A 17,731-nucleotide genomic window follows, 5' to 3' on the forward strand; every position below is an offset into this window, starting at 1 on the left:
ATGAGAAAGGGACCACAGCGTTGCTTCTCTTGTGGATATCACAGGGAAGAGGGTATGCTGCGGTAAAACGGGAGGAGCAGATAAGATGGGTTCCAATGAAATGCATAAAACCTGACCTAAATGCACGTACGGGAGGGTCTGGGGTGTAACTAATCATTCTTGGTGAGATTCCATCCTGAACAGGGCGACGCCAGACGGGATGCTGCTGCATGGCTGCATTGATGCTTATCGCCGGCTTCATGATTCCGGGGACCGCAGAGTCATACTGGAGGAGATGAGCACAGGCGCACAGAACAGCTCACTACTGCATCCCGTTCAACCCCGAGGCGGGGCCGACAGAGACTTTCCTGACGGGGAACAAGTCAACACAGGGGCGTGGATCTTGTCATGGTTTGATTAGAAATGGCTTATAACACTAGGCTTGATAGCACTCACAGTAGTAATAGCGATATGCTGCGGCTTGCTAATTCTGAATTATTGCTTACGGCATGTACGGCTTAACTGCTTGATAGACATGAGCATAGAGTATATCAATTAATAGTACAGGAAAAAGAGGTTCTAGAAAGGGGGGGAGATGTGGTGGATCTTGGGAAACTGCATAGACAAGATATTTGCATGAGAAGCGGTAGACTAGGCGTAGCGGAAGATCACGCGGTGTGACGCGCAGCCTAGGGGTGGAAACGAAGTGCACCTGTATGTAAGCTTGCACGCAGCCCACAATAAACGCCATTAGACGAATGGCTAACTAACCTGTTTGGCAATCTACCACAGTGGCTAATAGGACTGCTTGCTGAAGGCTTGCGCATTGTGCTAATCCTCATAATTATAGGCTTATGCTTGTGTGTAATACTGAGCTGCGTTAAGAAAGCCTTGCTGAAAGTAGCGGGCCAAGTCTGGATTGCTCGACAACAAGAAGGAGAACTTCTGGAGGAATGGCTGGGCTTTGGAGGGGGGGAATATAGTCTGTTGGAAATGAGCAATCCCGCCTATGCCTTTAAGGTTTTCCCTGAACGACGAAGACAAGGACATCGCCTGCGTTAAGATTCGGAAGAAGGGGAGGCAGCACACAGCTCCGCTCACGAAGCTACTAATGCAAGGAACCACCCGATGGCGGTCCCGTCGAGACACGCCGCACTTCCGCGTGTTTTGTTGCGTCCCGCTCGATATAACGAAACAACGTTGATGGGAGAGGGGGAGATGTGGAGGAAAAAGGATGAGCAGGGAGGCACTGCGGGGCGGAACATGGGAAGGTTGTAACGGGCGGAGCACTGCTGCCGGAGAAGAAGGCGGGGCTTTACAGCATTATAAAAGAGCAGGACACGCTTCATTAAACGCCATTTTGCCACTCCTCATATTGGTGTCTGTGTGGTGATGGTCCGGGGCCTGGGGAGAAGGCCCCGTGCCTCCTCGGTAAGAACGAGAACGGTAACAGGACATGGAGAGACAGGGGACACTCAGGAGTTTCTCCTCTCCAGATGTCCATCTGCGAGGAAACAGCCCATGCCCTGGACCCCACAGCCTTGAGGGCTGTGCTGGGAGAGGAGATGAGACATTGGAGCTTGTAGTTTCCTCTCACACTTTGAACGAGACTCTTATGCCTGGAGCTCTGCCTGCAGGGAGCTCTTTCTCTGTCCCACATGTCATGTCAGTGCTTACAGACCCCATCCCACCTGCTGGGTGCTCAGCTCTGCCCTGCAGAAACCTCCCGGGAGCAGGGCACTGCCCAGGGGCACCTCGGTGTTTGCAGGGGCTAAGGAGCATCTGAGAGAAACCTTGATGAAGCTGCAAAGGTGATGCTGGTTCTGTCTGTAGGCTGAGGGGTGCATGAAGGGATTTCTTGAGTTCCTCCCAGAACTGTTCCTCTCTCACTGTCACTATTTTGGAATCTCAAGCCCCTGTTTAAGCCTAACAGCTCCACTAACATTTCATCCCAACAAAGAGAATAACACTGAAAGCAGGGACTCATGACAGCTCCTTCCCTTTCAGGTATCCCTGTCTTGACCTTCCTTTTGGAAAGCCACCTCCAGAAATGTTCTCAGGGTGAGCCGAAGCTGACAGCAGCCCTGACCCATGCAGCACCCTCTCAACAGGAGAATGAACATGTCCTGCTGGCAGTCAATCATCCCACCCAGAGCTTCTCCCCACAGCACCGTGGGGAGTTCCCTGGGCAGGCTGAGTGCTGACCTTCACAGGAGGCAGAGTCACTGTCCCGGACACACAGCACTCTGGGATGCAGGGACACTGCTCTGAGTTACAGCCCTGAGCAGACCTGTGTGTACACCTCTGCTTCACACCCTGCCAGCATCCCTGGGAGAAGGTAGCAGGACGCCGTTTCCCTCTGACGGAGTGGCTGGGAATCCCTGCTCTAAAGCACCTCCTGCCCCACACAGGAGGGACTGGGATACCCATCCTGACAGACCCTATCAGCCATGGGATGTGCTAGCTTTAGAGAAAACCTCAGGATGCCTCAGCTGCATTGCCCTGCAGCCAGAGACTTACTGTGTTAGGGGCTGTGAAGATTTCTCCTCCAGTGAGCTCTCAGCCGTCTACCCACTCCTGGTTGCCTTGAACTTCTGTCTCACTCATCTTGCTCATCTTCTTCCTCTTGTCTTGGCACTTGCAGGTAGTGCCTGGAGCCCTGCTGCTCTTTGCAGAAGAGCTGCTCCTGCACGCAGCTGTCTCTCAGCAGTGCTGCCAGGTTGCCAGGAGCTCCCTCTGTCCCAGGGCCTGCCCCCCCTTGGGAACAGCGGCCCAGCTGAAGATGTGACTTAATTTGTCCTTTGTACTCCCTCCTCCGGGGAAATATTCACTGAGGTAGACTAAAATAATCTTCTTTTGTCTCTCTCTAAATGCTGAAGAGAGACCCATTCCGGCATTGCAATTTGTCACATCAGAGGGTGGTTTTCTAAGAGAGGTGGCAATGTCTCACTCTGGAAGACCCTATTCCCATCTCTTAACTAGGCAGGACACCTAGACAGGGACAAGAAGGCAGTTCATTTTCCCATGGTTCAAGTACTCTTCAGATGAATCAATCCAGGCATCTCATGCTGGTTTAGAAGCCCCTGGCCTGCAGGGGGATTCAGATCCCTCCCGTGAACTCCACAACTCACAGGACGTGGGATTCCCCTTGCCCAAGCTGAAGTGTGAACAACAGAGATGTCTGCACGCGAGCTCCGTGTCTAAGCTCCCATTATTATCAATGGAGATAGAGGGTGGGAGTCAGTTGCTCACACACAAACACCTTGTGCTATTTGAAGAGACAGAGGTGGTCTGAGGCATGTGCCAGTGTCTGCTTGCTCTGATGGAGCAGCTGGGAGACCAGCATCCTTCTAGAGCATCAGGTGGAGGCCAGCTGGGGAATTTCCTTGGTCATCTGAAATGGCACTAGGTGCCTGCTATGAGGAGAGCTCCACTCACTAGGAAGCTGAGACACATGCAGATCCCTATGCTGCAGACCACTGATATAATTCAGTGCAGACCCTTGATTTAATGACATAAAAATAGGCCATAGGCAGGGCCATGGCAGGTGCCTGGGGTGTGCAACACAACCACAGGTCTCCAGGAGATACAGCATGGGACCTACAGGAAAACCACGCCCTTTTGGAGAGGTTGCTGGGCAAATGCCCCAGGGCATCTTAGCTTTCCTACCTGTGCCCAAAAAGCTAAATCCTACCACTGCCTTCAGGCAAAGTCCATCCAACCTACATCCAAGAGTGCTGCATAAATGGGAGGCACATCACACCAAGGTCTCCACTGTAAACCTACACTCTTGAACCCTGCTAATTCTCCTCTCCTGAAACGTCTTCTCACCCCCCAGATGATATGAACAGGGACTGTGCTATTGATGTCCAAGGGTGGCTGGATCACAGGCTCTGCAGGCCCAGGAACTTCTCAAAGCACCTTGTCCTTCCTGGACATTGGCTCACCTCTGTCAAAGGCTCCAAGATGCTGCAGAGTCAGCTCAGGCAGCAAACTTCTCTCCTCCCATTCCTGCACGGACCAGCTCTGTTTCTCCCTGGCTTAGGGTACTGCAGGGTTTGCTCTTTTAGTGGGAACCTTGTTTCACCATTACTACCTATGGCTACCTATGCCAGCATGTCTCTGCTCTGAATCAAAGTCTTTGCATACATGAGGTAACAGGTTTCCCCATGATAAATCTTGGGGCCTTGAGAAGCTTGGAGATTTGGCCAACAAAAGCCTCATAAAGTTGTACAAGGAGAAGTGGCAAGTCCTGTATCGGGGGGCAGAACAACCCGCGCATCAGGCTGGGACCTGACCAGCAGAGGAGTGACCCTGAGGAGAAGGGCCTGGATGTTATGAGATATGCCATATGACCCAGTGGTGCGGACTCACCACAAATGGGACCAGCTGCATATGGGGCTGCATTAGGAAGAGAGTGGCCACCCACTTTTTCTTTTTTCTTTTTTTTTTTTTTTGGCTTACAGAATAATTGATATCAACATTCTCCAATTGATATTGATCTACAGGGTCTCTTAATGAAGTCTGGACATGTAGGAGAAGCACTGTTCTTCAAGTCAGACATGCATGGACAATCTTCCTCCCCAACTGCCCAACCCCACCTTTTCCCATCAGCCACCTGGCACTTAAATCATTCTTAGCTTTTTCCACTGAAGTCTGCAGCTGAATATTACAACTCATAGGCACCAATTCCCACCTGCTTTCCTTAGACAACTAGCTGCAAAGAGACATGGAAGGATTTCTCTTAATGACAATCAAACAAAAATAGAATGTGATACAGCTGAAAAAAATAACAAAAAACACACTCCTCAACTCTATGTTAAGTCCAAGCTTCCTCCCGTGAGGTCTGCTTTCCATAAGGGATAACCTCCCTAGAAATGCTTTAGACAGAGGGATAGGAAAGGCTAGATGGAAACATAATTAAGCAGTTGGCTAAAAAGACAATTATACAGACTACTGGAAGACAGGGTAAGTTTTCAACTCCCTGAAGCTCAAAGCACAAATAAGGTAGCTGACAGGTATCTGAATGAACAAATAGTGACAGGTGGAGGAAAACTCTGCCAAGTGAATATGTCCAAATGGTGTGCTGAAAAGGCTACTTTGGAAAAGTACAAGTTAAGAAGGAGACGTGTAAATTTGTGAAATATTAGTGAGATGAAATACACAATAGTACAGACCTCTGTAGCAGTGGTAATGCAAGTCCGGGGGAATATTTCTTCTCCTGAGATTCATACCCTTCCTGAAAATTTCTATTCTAGCATCACAGGAAAACACTCACATTTTATAGAAAGTATCCAATTATTGCAGCTGATGCAAATGTGCTCTTATGTTTTAAATGTTGAAAAAAGTTCTTTGGCTTTCCAGGCAGAGTTCAGGTGTCTAGCCACAAGCATGCAGTGGCACTTGGAGAGGCCCCAGTGTATCATGTGAGGTACCTGCCAGGGCCTGGCAGCTCTCACAGGGGACCTGCGGGAGACCAGAGCCCCTCGGAGCTGCAGATGGAGGCTGGGCAGAGAGGACCGGGGCACCTGCAATGGCACCAGATGCCTGTGACCCTGTCACTGCATGGCACCCCAATTCTAAAAGTCACTTTCCTTTTCAAAAAAAAAAAAAAAAAAACAGATCGTACAAATTCCCCCCAAAAGACCAGTATATAAAAAGGAAACATAACCCAGAAGGGCAAAAAGATGTCAAAGTACTGAAAAAGTTGAAAAATACAACAAACAATTTTCTTTGTATGAGATCATGTTCTTAATTTCTTTCTTTTTCCTTTTGTATTGACAGTTTCTAAAAATGTCTGTTATAATCAGGACTCCACCATTACACAGCTGTTCTGTCTCTCATTGTGACCGACCAATAACCCCTGCAATGGGAGAAGGCTCAGAGGGTGAGGTGCCCATGAAGTTCAGCAACAGTGTAGGATGCGGCTCGTTAATCCTTGCTGTTGCGCAGAGAACTGACTTTATCTCAACACAGAGGGGACCAGAGGGTGACCTTTGTTTTAGGTAAGTAGCCATAGCCATTAATTGGACCAGATGTAAATGTTTCTTCCTGAGCTGATCAAAAGCATGTGAACGTCTCCCTGAATTAGCCAGACCAGCATGGAGGAAGTGTATACGTGGCTCAGCCCAACATCAAGTATAAAACCTCAACAACTAACAAAGGAATTTCAAAGAGAGCAACGGGCTTGAGCTGGCTTCAATCCACGTATTCCTTCCCGGCAACTGGGGACACCCAGCGTCGTGACAGTGAGCATATTATAGAGACCGGTAATGGGAATCACATTGGTATTGTGATTGAACTGCATGAGTGTACTGTGATTTCAGTATATTGCTGGATCACTCTGCTAAATCAGGAATCCCATGTAACATCAAATATCTTCAAAGGAAACTTTTAGATTAAACATTGCACTCCCCGTGTGGGGGGGATATCTAAAAGAACCTGGTCAGAGAGTACTGGACTCTGACACTCCTGCAAAGCCCGGTGCCTCTGCAAATACCCCCTGCCCAGGGCTGTCCACGCCACTCCTAACTCTTTGCACAGAGCAAGTCGCATCCTGGGCTGTCGAGCTTTCTCGACTGACAGAGGAAAGCAGGGTGACCAGCTTCAGTGAAACGCTCTCTTTTGGGATGGCCAAATTTGCACAAGTCAACAGACCTGTCTTATTGTGATATCTTAAAGGTGTCCCAATAAATCTAGCCACACTCCCCTTTCAATCCCTGCATGGTAACTGAAGTGCGATGCCAGTTTAGACGACAACAGCGATGAGACTGATCTCACCCAGTGCCAGACCCCTTCAGTGCAGAGGCCTCTGTCCAGTCCAGCTGTCCGGACTTCCCTTTCTAGTCAAGGGAGAGAAAGAAGGTGTCTCCCTGAGAGGTCTTGAGAGACTTCTGGTGACAAGCTAATGCTCCTGAAAGCTTCCCATAGCTCCTAGGTCACATTTCCCAGCACCATATGGGAACCACAGGGCACCTCGAGAAGCAATAGCCTCTATATGTTGGCAAATGAATGAAGGCCTAAATGCAAACATTTAGATATAAGGTGAAAGCTATTTTAAAGTAACTCCATGCAAGAACAGAAGAATATCCACACTTCCACAATTTCAATAATTTTTTATCAATCTGAATTACTTTGTTCTTTCTTTTTTAGTGCCAAGCACTATGTGATGCACTGCAGCAATTACTTGCCCTATGTGAGTATACAGAGGCAGAAAGATAGAGAGACATGGATCTGTATATACAGTTTGTCATCAGAATGCATTTCCTACCAACACTCCGAATGGAGAAGATCTGAGGAACTGCTATGTCTATATAGGCATATTTCCCATCTCTTCTTCTGCCTCTTCTTCCCTTACAGAGCTCTCCAGGGGCAGATTCATTGAATCACAGCACTTAGGGCTTTTTACATTCATGTAAAAGACAACATGAGGGCCTCTGTCCTCAAATTCACTGCCATGCCGTCATCATTGTACATGTGGTGCTATTCTGACTGCAGCTTTCAAGGTGTCCCTGAAAAGAACAGGTTGTAGGAGGAAGAAGTGAGATGGAAGGGTCTAGAAGGGAGCGCTAGAGGCACCAGACGATTGCAGTAGGTCCATGAAAGTACAAAGAAAGCCTTTACATGTCCTAAACCATAATTGCTTTCATTCTAATGAAGAAGAAAGTTGCAATATGTCATTGGCTATGTCCTTCTAAGACAAGACCTCAGGAGGCAATGGTGGCCAGGATTAAAATTCCCATTGGCTTCAGCAGCATGGGGATTTTACTGCAAGCCTATTCGCAAGAGAGATGTAGTTTGTGGAAAATGAAACTAAGGACAACAGACAATGACATGACTCTAGTGAAAGTCAGCTAGAAGGGATTCCTAGCCATGTCGGAAGAGCAGAGGAAGAAGTATCTCCCTTTTACACCAGGGCACTCCTCTTAAATGTGTCTTAATTGGAAATGATGGCAAGAAGAAACCTCTCTGCGAAAAAGAGAGTCCATCTGGCATCAAGAGACACAGATACAAGTTTAATTTGTCCAGAGAAAACCCTCTGACTATTTTCTTCTTTCTGATCTCAGGATACCAGAAAAATAGTCTAACAATCATTGGAAACCATTGCGCACACTGGTAAAAACATGGCTTGCTTTTCTCTTGTGTATTGATTCCTCTCTAGCGTTTGGAAAACATGCACAGAAAAGCACTGGCTAGAGCTGATAAAGATGAAAACCAAGAAGAACTATTTTCTTTCTTAAAAAAGAGAAATTATTTTGATCAGACAACTGCAAGGCGTTCAGTTTCAGTCTGTCTTTTTTGACTTGTTCTGATACCAGGAATGAAACACTGCACTCCCCAAATGGCCCCCAGTGTTTCTCATTGGCGGTTGTTAGTATTTTGTTTACTCTATTTTCTGTATTTTCCTCACACAGAAAGACCCAGAAGCAACTGAAGCACCCAAAGACTATAACGAGGTTGTACTACTTTGCCAGTGGGACACTGTGATTGTCTGAACTCCAGTTTTTCAACTCTAGGTTAAAAGCTGTCATTGCATCTTTACATGTCTGTCAATAGACTTCCCTGTCTATAATAGACTTACCCCGGCCAAGAAGCACAGAAACAACTCCTCTGCTCTTACTAGGAAATGAAATGTGAGGAAATATTCCTTCACTCCTTCTAATTTTCCAAATATCCTTCAGAAAGGAAACAGAGAGGAAGAACGAGGTCTTTTCCAAAGTATTCATAAATGTGCTATATAATATTGAGTACACCCACTGTGATGAAAAGAAATGAAAAACGGAGAAGTCAGGTCTGTGATTACTGTGGTGTACTGAACCACAGTTAATGTAAGTCTGTCCTACTTTTAGAATGACAGTGTGTGAAGCAAAAAAACCCATACCTTTTTCTTTCATGGTAACTCCTTTATACAACTAAGGATTGGAGAACATAAAAGCAATAGCACTCAGAAGTACCATCTTGTCCAGTTGAAATATAGGCTATTCAAGAAGGAAAACACAAGAAAGGTGTATTTGCTAATATTAAATATAATTGACAGGTGCTGGGAAATGCAAAGAGTAGTGAAAGGAATTTCAATGCCTGCTGAACGTTTTGTCTTTTTGCTGTTGCTGTTGTTGTTGTTGTTGTTGTTGTTGTTCTCCTTAGTTTCCATTCCTTATTTGACTTTCCTGCCTCATGAACTGATATTTAACCAGAGTGCCAAACTCTGCTGATAAGAACTCTGCCCAAATGAGGCAGTTACAGAGTTTACATATCTTTGGGTTATGTCTTGTCCTTCACAGAACTACAGCTATGTGGATAAGCAGGATGTGACACCAGGGACGGAATTACTTCAGAAAAGGAATCTCTAACAGTAAAGATAGCGCATTCTTTTACAAACAATATATTCCTTCAATAACTGGGTCACACTGACTTCAGCAAGGCTGTTGCAGATGTTTTGTGCTAGACAGGCCTGCTTCCACACAGCTGTGCCTAAAAGTACCTGGGGGAGGATTTGTAGAAACATAGAATGGTTGAGGGTGGAAAGAGACCTCTGGAGACTGACCAGTTCAACCACCCTGCTCAAAGCAGGGTCAGCTAGAGCAGCTTGCTCAGGACCATTCCCAGTTGGGTTTTGAATATCTCCTGAGATGGAGACTCCACAACCTCTCTGGGCAGCCTGTTCCAGTGTTCAATCACCCTTACTGCAAAAAAGTTTTTTTTTTTCTCAAGTTTAAATGGAATTTCTTGTACTTTGGTCTGTGCCTATTGCCTCTTTTTCTGCCTCTGGATACCACTGAGAAGAGCCTGGCTCCATCTTCTTTACTGCCCCCCATTAGGTATTTATACACTTTGATGAGATCCCCCCGGAGCCTTCTGTTCTGCAGGATGAAGAGTCCCAGCTCTCTCAGCCTCTCCTCCTGTGACAGATGCTCCAGTCCCCTCATGATCTTTGTGGCTCTTACCTGGACTTGCTCCAGTATGTGCGTGTCTCTCTTACCCTGGGGAGCCCAGGACTGGACACAGCACTCCAGATGCGGTCTCACCAGTGCTGAGTAGAGGGGAAAGATCACCTCCTCTGTCCTGCTGGCAGCACTCTTCCTAATGCAGTCCAAGATGCGGTGCTTTGCTTTGCTGCAAGGGCACATTCCTGGCTCCTGTTGAACTTGTATTGGGTCCAGAATCCACCCCTGGGGTACGTTGCTGGTGCCTGGCCTCCAGCTGCCCTCCATGAGGCTGATCACAACTCTCTGAGCTTGGCAGTTCGGTGAGAGTGACCATTGTCATGAGCCCTCCCTGAATCCTCCTTCTGCAAGCTTAAGTGTGGGAATGTGAAACAGGCCCTGAGAGTCGAGTGCTGCCTGAGCACTGCCGGACTTTTCCCCCCATAGTGACTCAGTTCGATACAAATGAGCATGCAAGAAGCAAGGAAAACATTAGAGTAACGCAATATCACTTGCATATAGATAGACAGATACAACATCACTTTGTTTTAGAGGCTAGAGATGGTTTTTGAGGCTTCAGTGTAATTAACTACATCTTTGTAGTTACGCCTTCCCCCTCCACCCTGGTAAACTATCTTGCACTGAACTCCAACCTAACCATTTTTGTGAACTTGTTCCCCTCCTCCATTGTAACCCTCCCTCCATTTCCCTTAACCCCAGTCAGCTGGGCATGTGTCATCCCCACCATCCTGAGGATTCCTTCCACCCTTGGGAGACAAAAGGCTTCCCACCTGCTCCTCTTACTTCTTGGTGGCAACAATTTTCTATGGCTCCTAGAAAGGCTGCAGGACCATTCAAGGAGGGATGTGTCCTCCCCATCCCAGGCTGTGAGTCATCAGGTGTTGTGGGGGAGCTGAGCCTCACGCCTGCATCAGAGGGGACCCCCCCTCTGCCCCTGAGGCCCACCCCCGTAGCATCCCATGAGTAGCTCCGAGGGGTGCTGAGGCCTCCAGCTGCCCTGGAGAGCCCAGGGTGTGGGGAGAGCCACAGGCTCTTGCACCAGCCCACCGACCCTGCATGATGCCAGGCCAGCACAGTGAAAGGCCCTGGATGTGCCTCAGGACATCTGCACAGTGGGATGGCAGACAGTGCAGCATGCAGGGACTTGTGTATTTCTCAAGGTGCTGCTGAAGGCCAGGCTGGAGACCTGTCCCTGGACAAGGTGGCCTGGCATGAGGTGCCTGCCCCAAAGCCTCTTCAGGATCTGCTCTAGAAGAATCCCAAGCAGTACAGTCCTGGAGGGAAGAGGGATCACCTCCCCCAAGCTCAAGAATGAACTATCCTGACAAACTGAAAATCAAGAAGAAGCATCAGGAGGCCTGCAGGTATGAACCAGGAGCTGCTGACAAAACTCAGACGTAAAAAGGAAGTCTACAAGAGGTGAAAGCAGATACAAGTGACCTAGGAGGAATAGAGAGACACTGTCCAAGCATGGAGGGATGGGGTCAGGAAAGCCAGAGCCCACCTGGAGTTGAATCTGGTGAGGGAAGTGAAGGGCAACAAGGAAGGCTTCTACAGATCCATCAGCAGCAAGAGGAAGGCTAGGGAAAATGTGGCCCTGCTGCTAATTGGGGTAGGGGCCTTGGTGACAAAGGAGAGGGGAAAGGTGGAGGTATCTCCCTTCTGTGTTGTCCCTCTGGCAGATCTCGGGGTAGGTCAAGCCTGCCTGAGCACCAGGGCCTGTGAATAGGAGGCTTCTGCTGGTTGTCCGAGGAAGGCCTCATCTACTCCTTCCTGACCAGGCGGTCTAGAGCAGACACCCACACAAACATTGCCCATGATCTGCCCATTAATCCTAACCCATCAGGTCTCAACCAGCTTATCCTCCATCCCCAGGCAGAGCTCCATGCCTTCCCGCTGCCCTCTCACATAAAGGACAACTGCCCCTCCTTGCCATCCCAGCCTGTGCCTCCTAAAGAGCCTCTGTCCATCCCTCCCAGCATTACAGTTGTGTGAGCTCTCTCACCACGTCTCCATGATCCCAATGAGATTGCAGCCCTGTAAATGCACACAGATTTCTGACTCCTCCTGTTTGTTCCCCCACTTCCTGGCAGGGTCTACCAGCAGCTCTCAAGGGAACCCCCGCTCCCCTCCCAAAGTGGGCACACAGCACTTAGGTGTTGTCTCTCTCTGCAGGAGTTGAGTATCTGTGACACTGTGTTGGGGCTTTTTCACCAATGGGTCAAGTCCCTCCGTGGTGTCCCTGACCCAGCATGGCTCACCTGTGGGCTGCTGTTCCTCAGGGTGTCCCTGCTCCAGCGCAGGTTGCCTTCAGACCACAGTATCTCAGAGGTGTACCCTCCGGGAATGGAGCATCTCCTTCCAAGGGCCTCTCGTCCTGCCAAGGGCACCACGGAGAAGATTCTGGCTCCACCTTCTTTACTCCCTCCCATCAGATGCTTATAAACCTTGATAAGAGCCTTTTCTGAGCCTTTTCTTCTCCAGGCTAAACAGTTCCAGGTCTCACAGACTTTCCATGTATGAGATGCTCCAGAACCTTAATCATCTTTGTGGCCCTTTGCTGGACTTGCTCCAATATGTCCACGTGTCTCCTGTACTGCGGAGCCCAGAACTAGACACACCACTCCAGAAGTGGTCTCACCAGTGCTGAGTAGAGGGGGAGGATCACCTCCCTTGACCTCCTGCCAACGTTCTTCCTAAGGTAGCCCAGGATACCATTGGCTTTTGCTGCAAGGGCACATTGCTGGCTCACGGTCAACTTGGTGTTCACCAGGACCCCCAGGTCCTTCTCTGCAGACGGCACCCAGGCTGTACTGGTGCATGGGGTCATTCTTCCCTAGGTGAAGGACTTGGCATTTTCCTTTCCTGAACTCCATGAGGTTTCTCTCTGCTCTTTTCTCCAGTCTGTCAAGATCACTCTGAATGGCAGGGCAACCATCTGGTGTATCAGCCACTCCTCCCAGTGCTGTATCATCAGCAAACTTGCTGAGGGTGCACTCCTGAAGCCAAGGGCATGGGACAGAGCTTTGTAAGCTCCTGATACGGTTATCCTCCTCCAGGAAATGGTCTTCTGGTTGGGCAGCAAAGTCTTGTTAGAAGGCCAGTGTCTCTGTAGTTTCCTATCCCAAGGGGGACCAGGGAGATGCCATGACTTTCTCTGGGTCAAGCCCCAGCCCCTGCTGCAGAGACACATGGCCTGGAAGACCTTAGAGCCAGCCTCCGGGTACACAGAGCAGCAGGAAGTCAAGCTTCCAGCTTCTGCTTGAAAGCCAGTTCATGCTCAAAGCTAACAGGCGTGTTTCCAGGAACCATTTGAAGCACAAGGACAGCAGTTGCCTCAGTGATGAAGACTTCACACTTGCTCTACAGGCAGTGAAAGCAATGAAGAAAACCCTAGCTGATCAGTTCAGTACTGAGCTCCACCTCTTGGTCACTTCCTTGGGTGTCACGGGCCCTCCTCCTGCTCCTCACCCACTTCTGTCTACCAAAAGCTCTCCCAAGCCTCCTCCACTCTTTCTGTCTCCCCATCACGTTCCCTAGAGCCCTTTGGACCCCTTGTCCCCCCTGGTTTGGTCCCATGGGGAAGGAGGGGTCCCAGCATCACTTGTGTGCACCCCTGTGCACCCAGAGCTGTTAGCTGCAGTGGCTGGTGCTTCCCCCCACCCAGCAGCACCAGCCCTGACCCCAGGGGATGGCTGTGGTGGTGCCAAATGCTCCCACAACTGGGGTCACATCTGGAGCATTGCTCCAGGTGTGGCTGGAAACTGGTCCAGCAGAGATCCCCACCAGGAACAGCTGCTCTCTGTTCAACCTTGCAATTATAGAAGGATGCTGAATGTGGATAAAATGCCACCCTGACTGGTGTACATGACCACACTCACTAGAGACAGGTGGATATATTTCATATGGACAATCACTCATAGCACACATTCTTCAGAATTCCTTCACGCAAACCCTTTGCAAGCAAATGCTGTGGTCAAAATGGACCCCAAGATGCAGGAAGACTGGCCAAATGTCTCTGTGCATCAACCCTACACGAGGTGATACATCAGCTGGAAACACAACGACATGGGGACATGCTTCCTGAAAGACTGGTGAGGAAATTGAGGGGACACTGGGCTACTCCAGCCACTCCTCTGCACCCCCTGGATGTATCGGAAAACGAAGAAATGGGTTGAAACAAGAAGAGATCTAGAGCCCAGCTTAGACAGAGACAGGGTCCAATAGTCCCCTGGGAACACTGGAGTTCAGTAACAAGCCTATGGACAGAGGCTTATGCTCTGCTGGGGCTGTCCACACCGAGCACAGAGAAGGTGGACTAAGAGCCTGCCTGTACTCAGGGAAAGGGAAAGCCTTGCTCAGTGTCACCACGGATGAGATTGCTCTCACTGAACTTTAGGTGAACAATTCAGAGGTCAGAACAGAGGTGCCTAGTCCTAACTTAGATGCATTAAGATGGTAAGAGAGGTCTGCATTATGTTGGCAGTTATAACTCTGAACCCTCAGGTTCACACTTCCTTTTGGAGGGGTAGAAGATAATCAGGTGGCCCTTAGGAACCAATGTCTCGCTGCTGAAGAGCTCCCAGAGGTCTGCAATGAAGATGCCTACATGTCAGTCTGTCACTCCAGCCTCCCTCTGCCCTTAGAGAGGAGGAATCTGTTCCTCTCATCTTCTTTAGAAATCCATTTTGCGAAAAGTTGAATCATGTCCTAAACTCCACTGACTAACCTAAGGCAACCTAAGGTGTCTACCTCTTGAACATTTAAAATCTATCCTTTTGATGTCCAACATTAGAAAGATAAGGCAGGGAGTGTGACAGTAGCTCCACAGAAACTGCTTTCACAGATTACATTTCTTGATAGCACTTTTAAAGATTTGGTGTTTCTCTCTCTTAGACTGCTTCACAAAATGGATCTACATTTCTGCAGGGATTAGGTCACCTGGGTACCAGCTATCATTTTAATTAATGTCCTGTCACCCTCTCAGACCGACTCTGCTGAGGAGCATCTCAGGAAAGCACAGGGGACCGTGATTCTTCAGGGAATACCAAAGGGCTTTGGGTGGTTTTACTTGAAAGGAAAAAAAAAAATTAGAGCTTACTTCTGTCTGGCAGCACAGTGCATCAGAACAAACGGCATTAGCAGCTGACTCAAAGAGGCTCTGCAAGAACCTTGAAATGAGACATGCCAGATTGTTCTCTCAAGGTTGTGGGAGGAGAGGGAAGGAGATGATGGTCTGCAGAAATTCTGCTGGCCTTCTATTTCCCCTTGACAGTGTTTCCTGCACATAGATTAATGTAAATAACTGCTTTGCTGCATTTCACCTCATTTTTCTTTGATTCTTATTGTTGTTGTTGTTGTTGTTGTTGTTGAGTTCCTAGACTGCCTGCCTGCCTGCCTGCCTGCCTGTGATTGTCCCCCTTTGCCTGTGATATTTCTCAGGCAATGAGACCTTGCTGATCAGTCTGTGTCTATGTGCCTGGGTCTCTGCCCCTTCTTCTGCTTTAGCTTGTTGGCCAGGTCCAGCTAAGCTGCACAGAGTAGTATTGTTCTCTCTTTTGGGCTTATACAAGTTCCGTGAGCAAAAGCGGCAGGATGGAAAGGATATGGTCTACATAGGGGTAGATTGTCCTGAGAGGACTGCATAGAGAATTCAACATCTTCAAGACCTCAGGTAATGAATTCAGGACCGACTCCACATCAAACCAAGCTTCATCTTTCCAGTGTTCACACACACACACACAAAAAGTCTTCTGCAGTTCTGTTTGTTTGCTTGTTTATTTGTTTTGCAAGGTAGGGCTTTTTTTTTTTCTTATCCCCAACTGATGAATTTCTCTACATATCTTTTTGTCTCCTAGGATTTTCTTTTTTTTCTCTCTCCTTTCTATTGCTTGTACTCATTTTTATTTTTCCTTCTGGTGGCCAGCATGTTTTATCAAAACCATTTCTCAGCAAGAAAGATTGCTGCAACTGAAGAAAAATCTGGTTACAAAGATTTCTGCTCTATAGGGAATAGTTCAAGCTTGGAGGGAAAGACCACAGTTTTAATCATAGAATATATGTCTTCCCTCTTTTTGGCTTTGTCCCTCCTATTACCTTTATTTCCCAGTGGCCTCCTCCTTTATCACCATCCTCTTTCTGCTTTCTCTCCATTCCTTACCTAAACAAAAAGTTAATGTCGCTTTAAAGAGATGCTTTTATCTTTCTCCAGGATGGATTTTCTCTCATCCTAAAATACAGATTTAAGATAGACTAGAGAAAGAATGACTGAGAAATGTCTATTTTTTTCTCCATTGGCTATAAAAGGACACTTGAGTGAGGAGCTCAAATGCAAAAACTTACAAGTTGTTAATAGTGGATTCCTACTCTAACCTAGAAACCAAGTTTGCTGTTACTGTTTGAAATGGTGTCTCCTTGCTCTGTGTTGTTTCTCCTTGCCTCTCCTCTCTTCTCTGTTTTCCTTAGACTTTTTGTGAGTAACCGCATGCATCTCTTTCATTACAGTACATTTCTCTATCTGTCTCCGCTCTCTCTAATCTTCTGAGGAATCGTTTCCTCCACTCACCATCTTCTCTTACTCACCGCAGCTCAGTTGCAGATATGTTGAACCATATGACTGTCACAGAGTTCCTTCTCTTGGGCTTCCCCTCCCTCCACCATCAGGAGCACCTAATAGCAATCACTTTCCTGGCTTCCTACCTCGTGATCTTAGTTGGAAACCTGCTGATCATTGCCCTCATTCTTTCTGACCGAGACCTCCACAGACCTATGTACTTTTTCCTCTGCAACCTCTCCTCTTTGGAGATCTTCATCGCTACATGCATCATACCCAAAACAGTAGCAAGCTTGTTGATGGGCAGCAAAGCCATCTCCTACCCAGCTTGCATAACTCAGTTCTATTTCTTCATCTTCTTGGGTGTCATTGAGTTTGTCCTTCTTGCTGTCATGTCCTACGACCGTTATGTGGCCATATGCTACCCTCTTCAGTACCCCATGCTCATGAACAGTCAGCTTTGTGTTCAGCTCCTGTTGGGGTCATGGACTGCAGGCTTCCTGGCCACCATTGTCCCCACTGTCCTAGTTGTCAGGCTGCCCTTCTGCAATGACAATCGTATTGACCACTTCTTCTGTGAAGGCGTGCTTTTGATCAAGTTGTCCTGTGCAGACACACAGATTGTGGAGCTGATAAATTTCATGAACGCTTTCATCATCATCTTTGGCTCACTGGTCATGACAGCAATGTCCTACCTATACATCATTAACACCATCCTTAGGTTGCCCTCAGCTTCATCGAGGAACAAGGCATTTTCGACATGCTCCTCTCACTTCACCATTGTCATCTTGGGCTACGGTAGCTGCATCTTCCAGTATGTGCAGCCTTCAGGTCACCACACTTCCTATTACAAAATGGTGGCCCTGCTCAACACAGTGGTAACTCCTCTGATGAGCCCCTTCATTTTCAGCCTGAGGAATGAGCAGATGAAGAAAGCTCTCAAGGTGGGCTTGAAGAGAAGTGTGATAATCTCCAGAAAATGTTTTTCCTTCTGAGGAGAGATTTTGTAAGTGGAGGGAAAAGGGGGGGGGGATGGTACAAATGATTAGGATTCATTTGCTGAAATTCCATCTTTCTTTCTTAGCAGTGTGAAGTTTCATGAAATCACACCAGTTTCTCTCCTGAAACATATCACCATGATAAGACCTAAACCTTCGATAGGGAAGCCTTTCAAATGGTCTAAAAGCACTTTACAAACCCTGGTGAATACCCTGGTGATGGTGTTTTCTAAGAGTGGAAACTGAGACAGAAAGCA

General features: G+C 47.9%; 1 protein-coding gene across 1 annotated transcript; it reads left to right on the forward strand.

Annotated features, from left to right (window-relative positions):
* Nucleotides 1-16,691: 16,691 nt before the first annotated feature.
* On the forward strand, nt 16,692-17,408 carry LOC136996335 (olfactory receptor 6M1-like; the record flags this gene model as incomplete). The annotated part of the gene is made up of 1 exon (XM_067317264.1): nt 16,692-17,408. A coding segment is annotated over exon 1 (717 nt), but the record flags the coding sequence as incomplete, so codon positions are not given.
* Between the last annotated feature and the right edge of the window lie 323 nt (nt 17,409-17,731).

The sequence above is a fragment of the Apteryx mantelli genome, unplaced genomic scaffold (assembly GCF_036417845.1).
Source record: "Apteryx mantelli isolate bAptMan1 unplaced genomic scaffold, bAptMan1.hap1 HAP1_SCAFFOLD_34, whole genome shotgun sequence".
NCBI classification, from domain to species: domain Eukaryota; kingdom Metazoa; phylum Chordata; class Aves; order Apterygiformes; family Apterygidae; genus Apteryx; species Apteryx mantelli.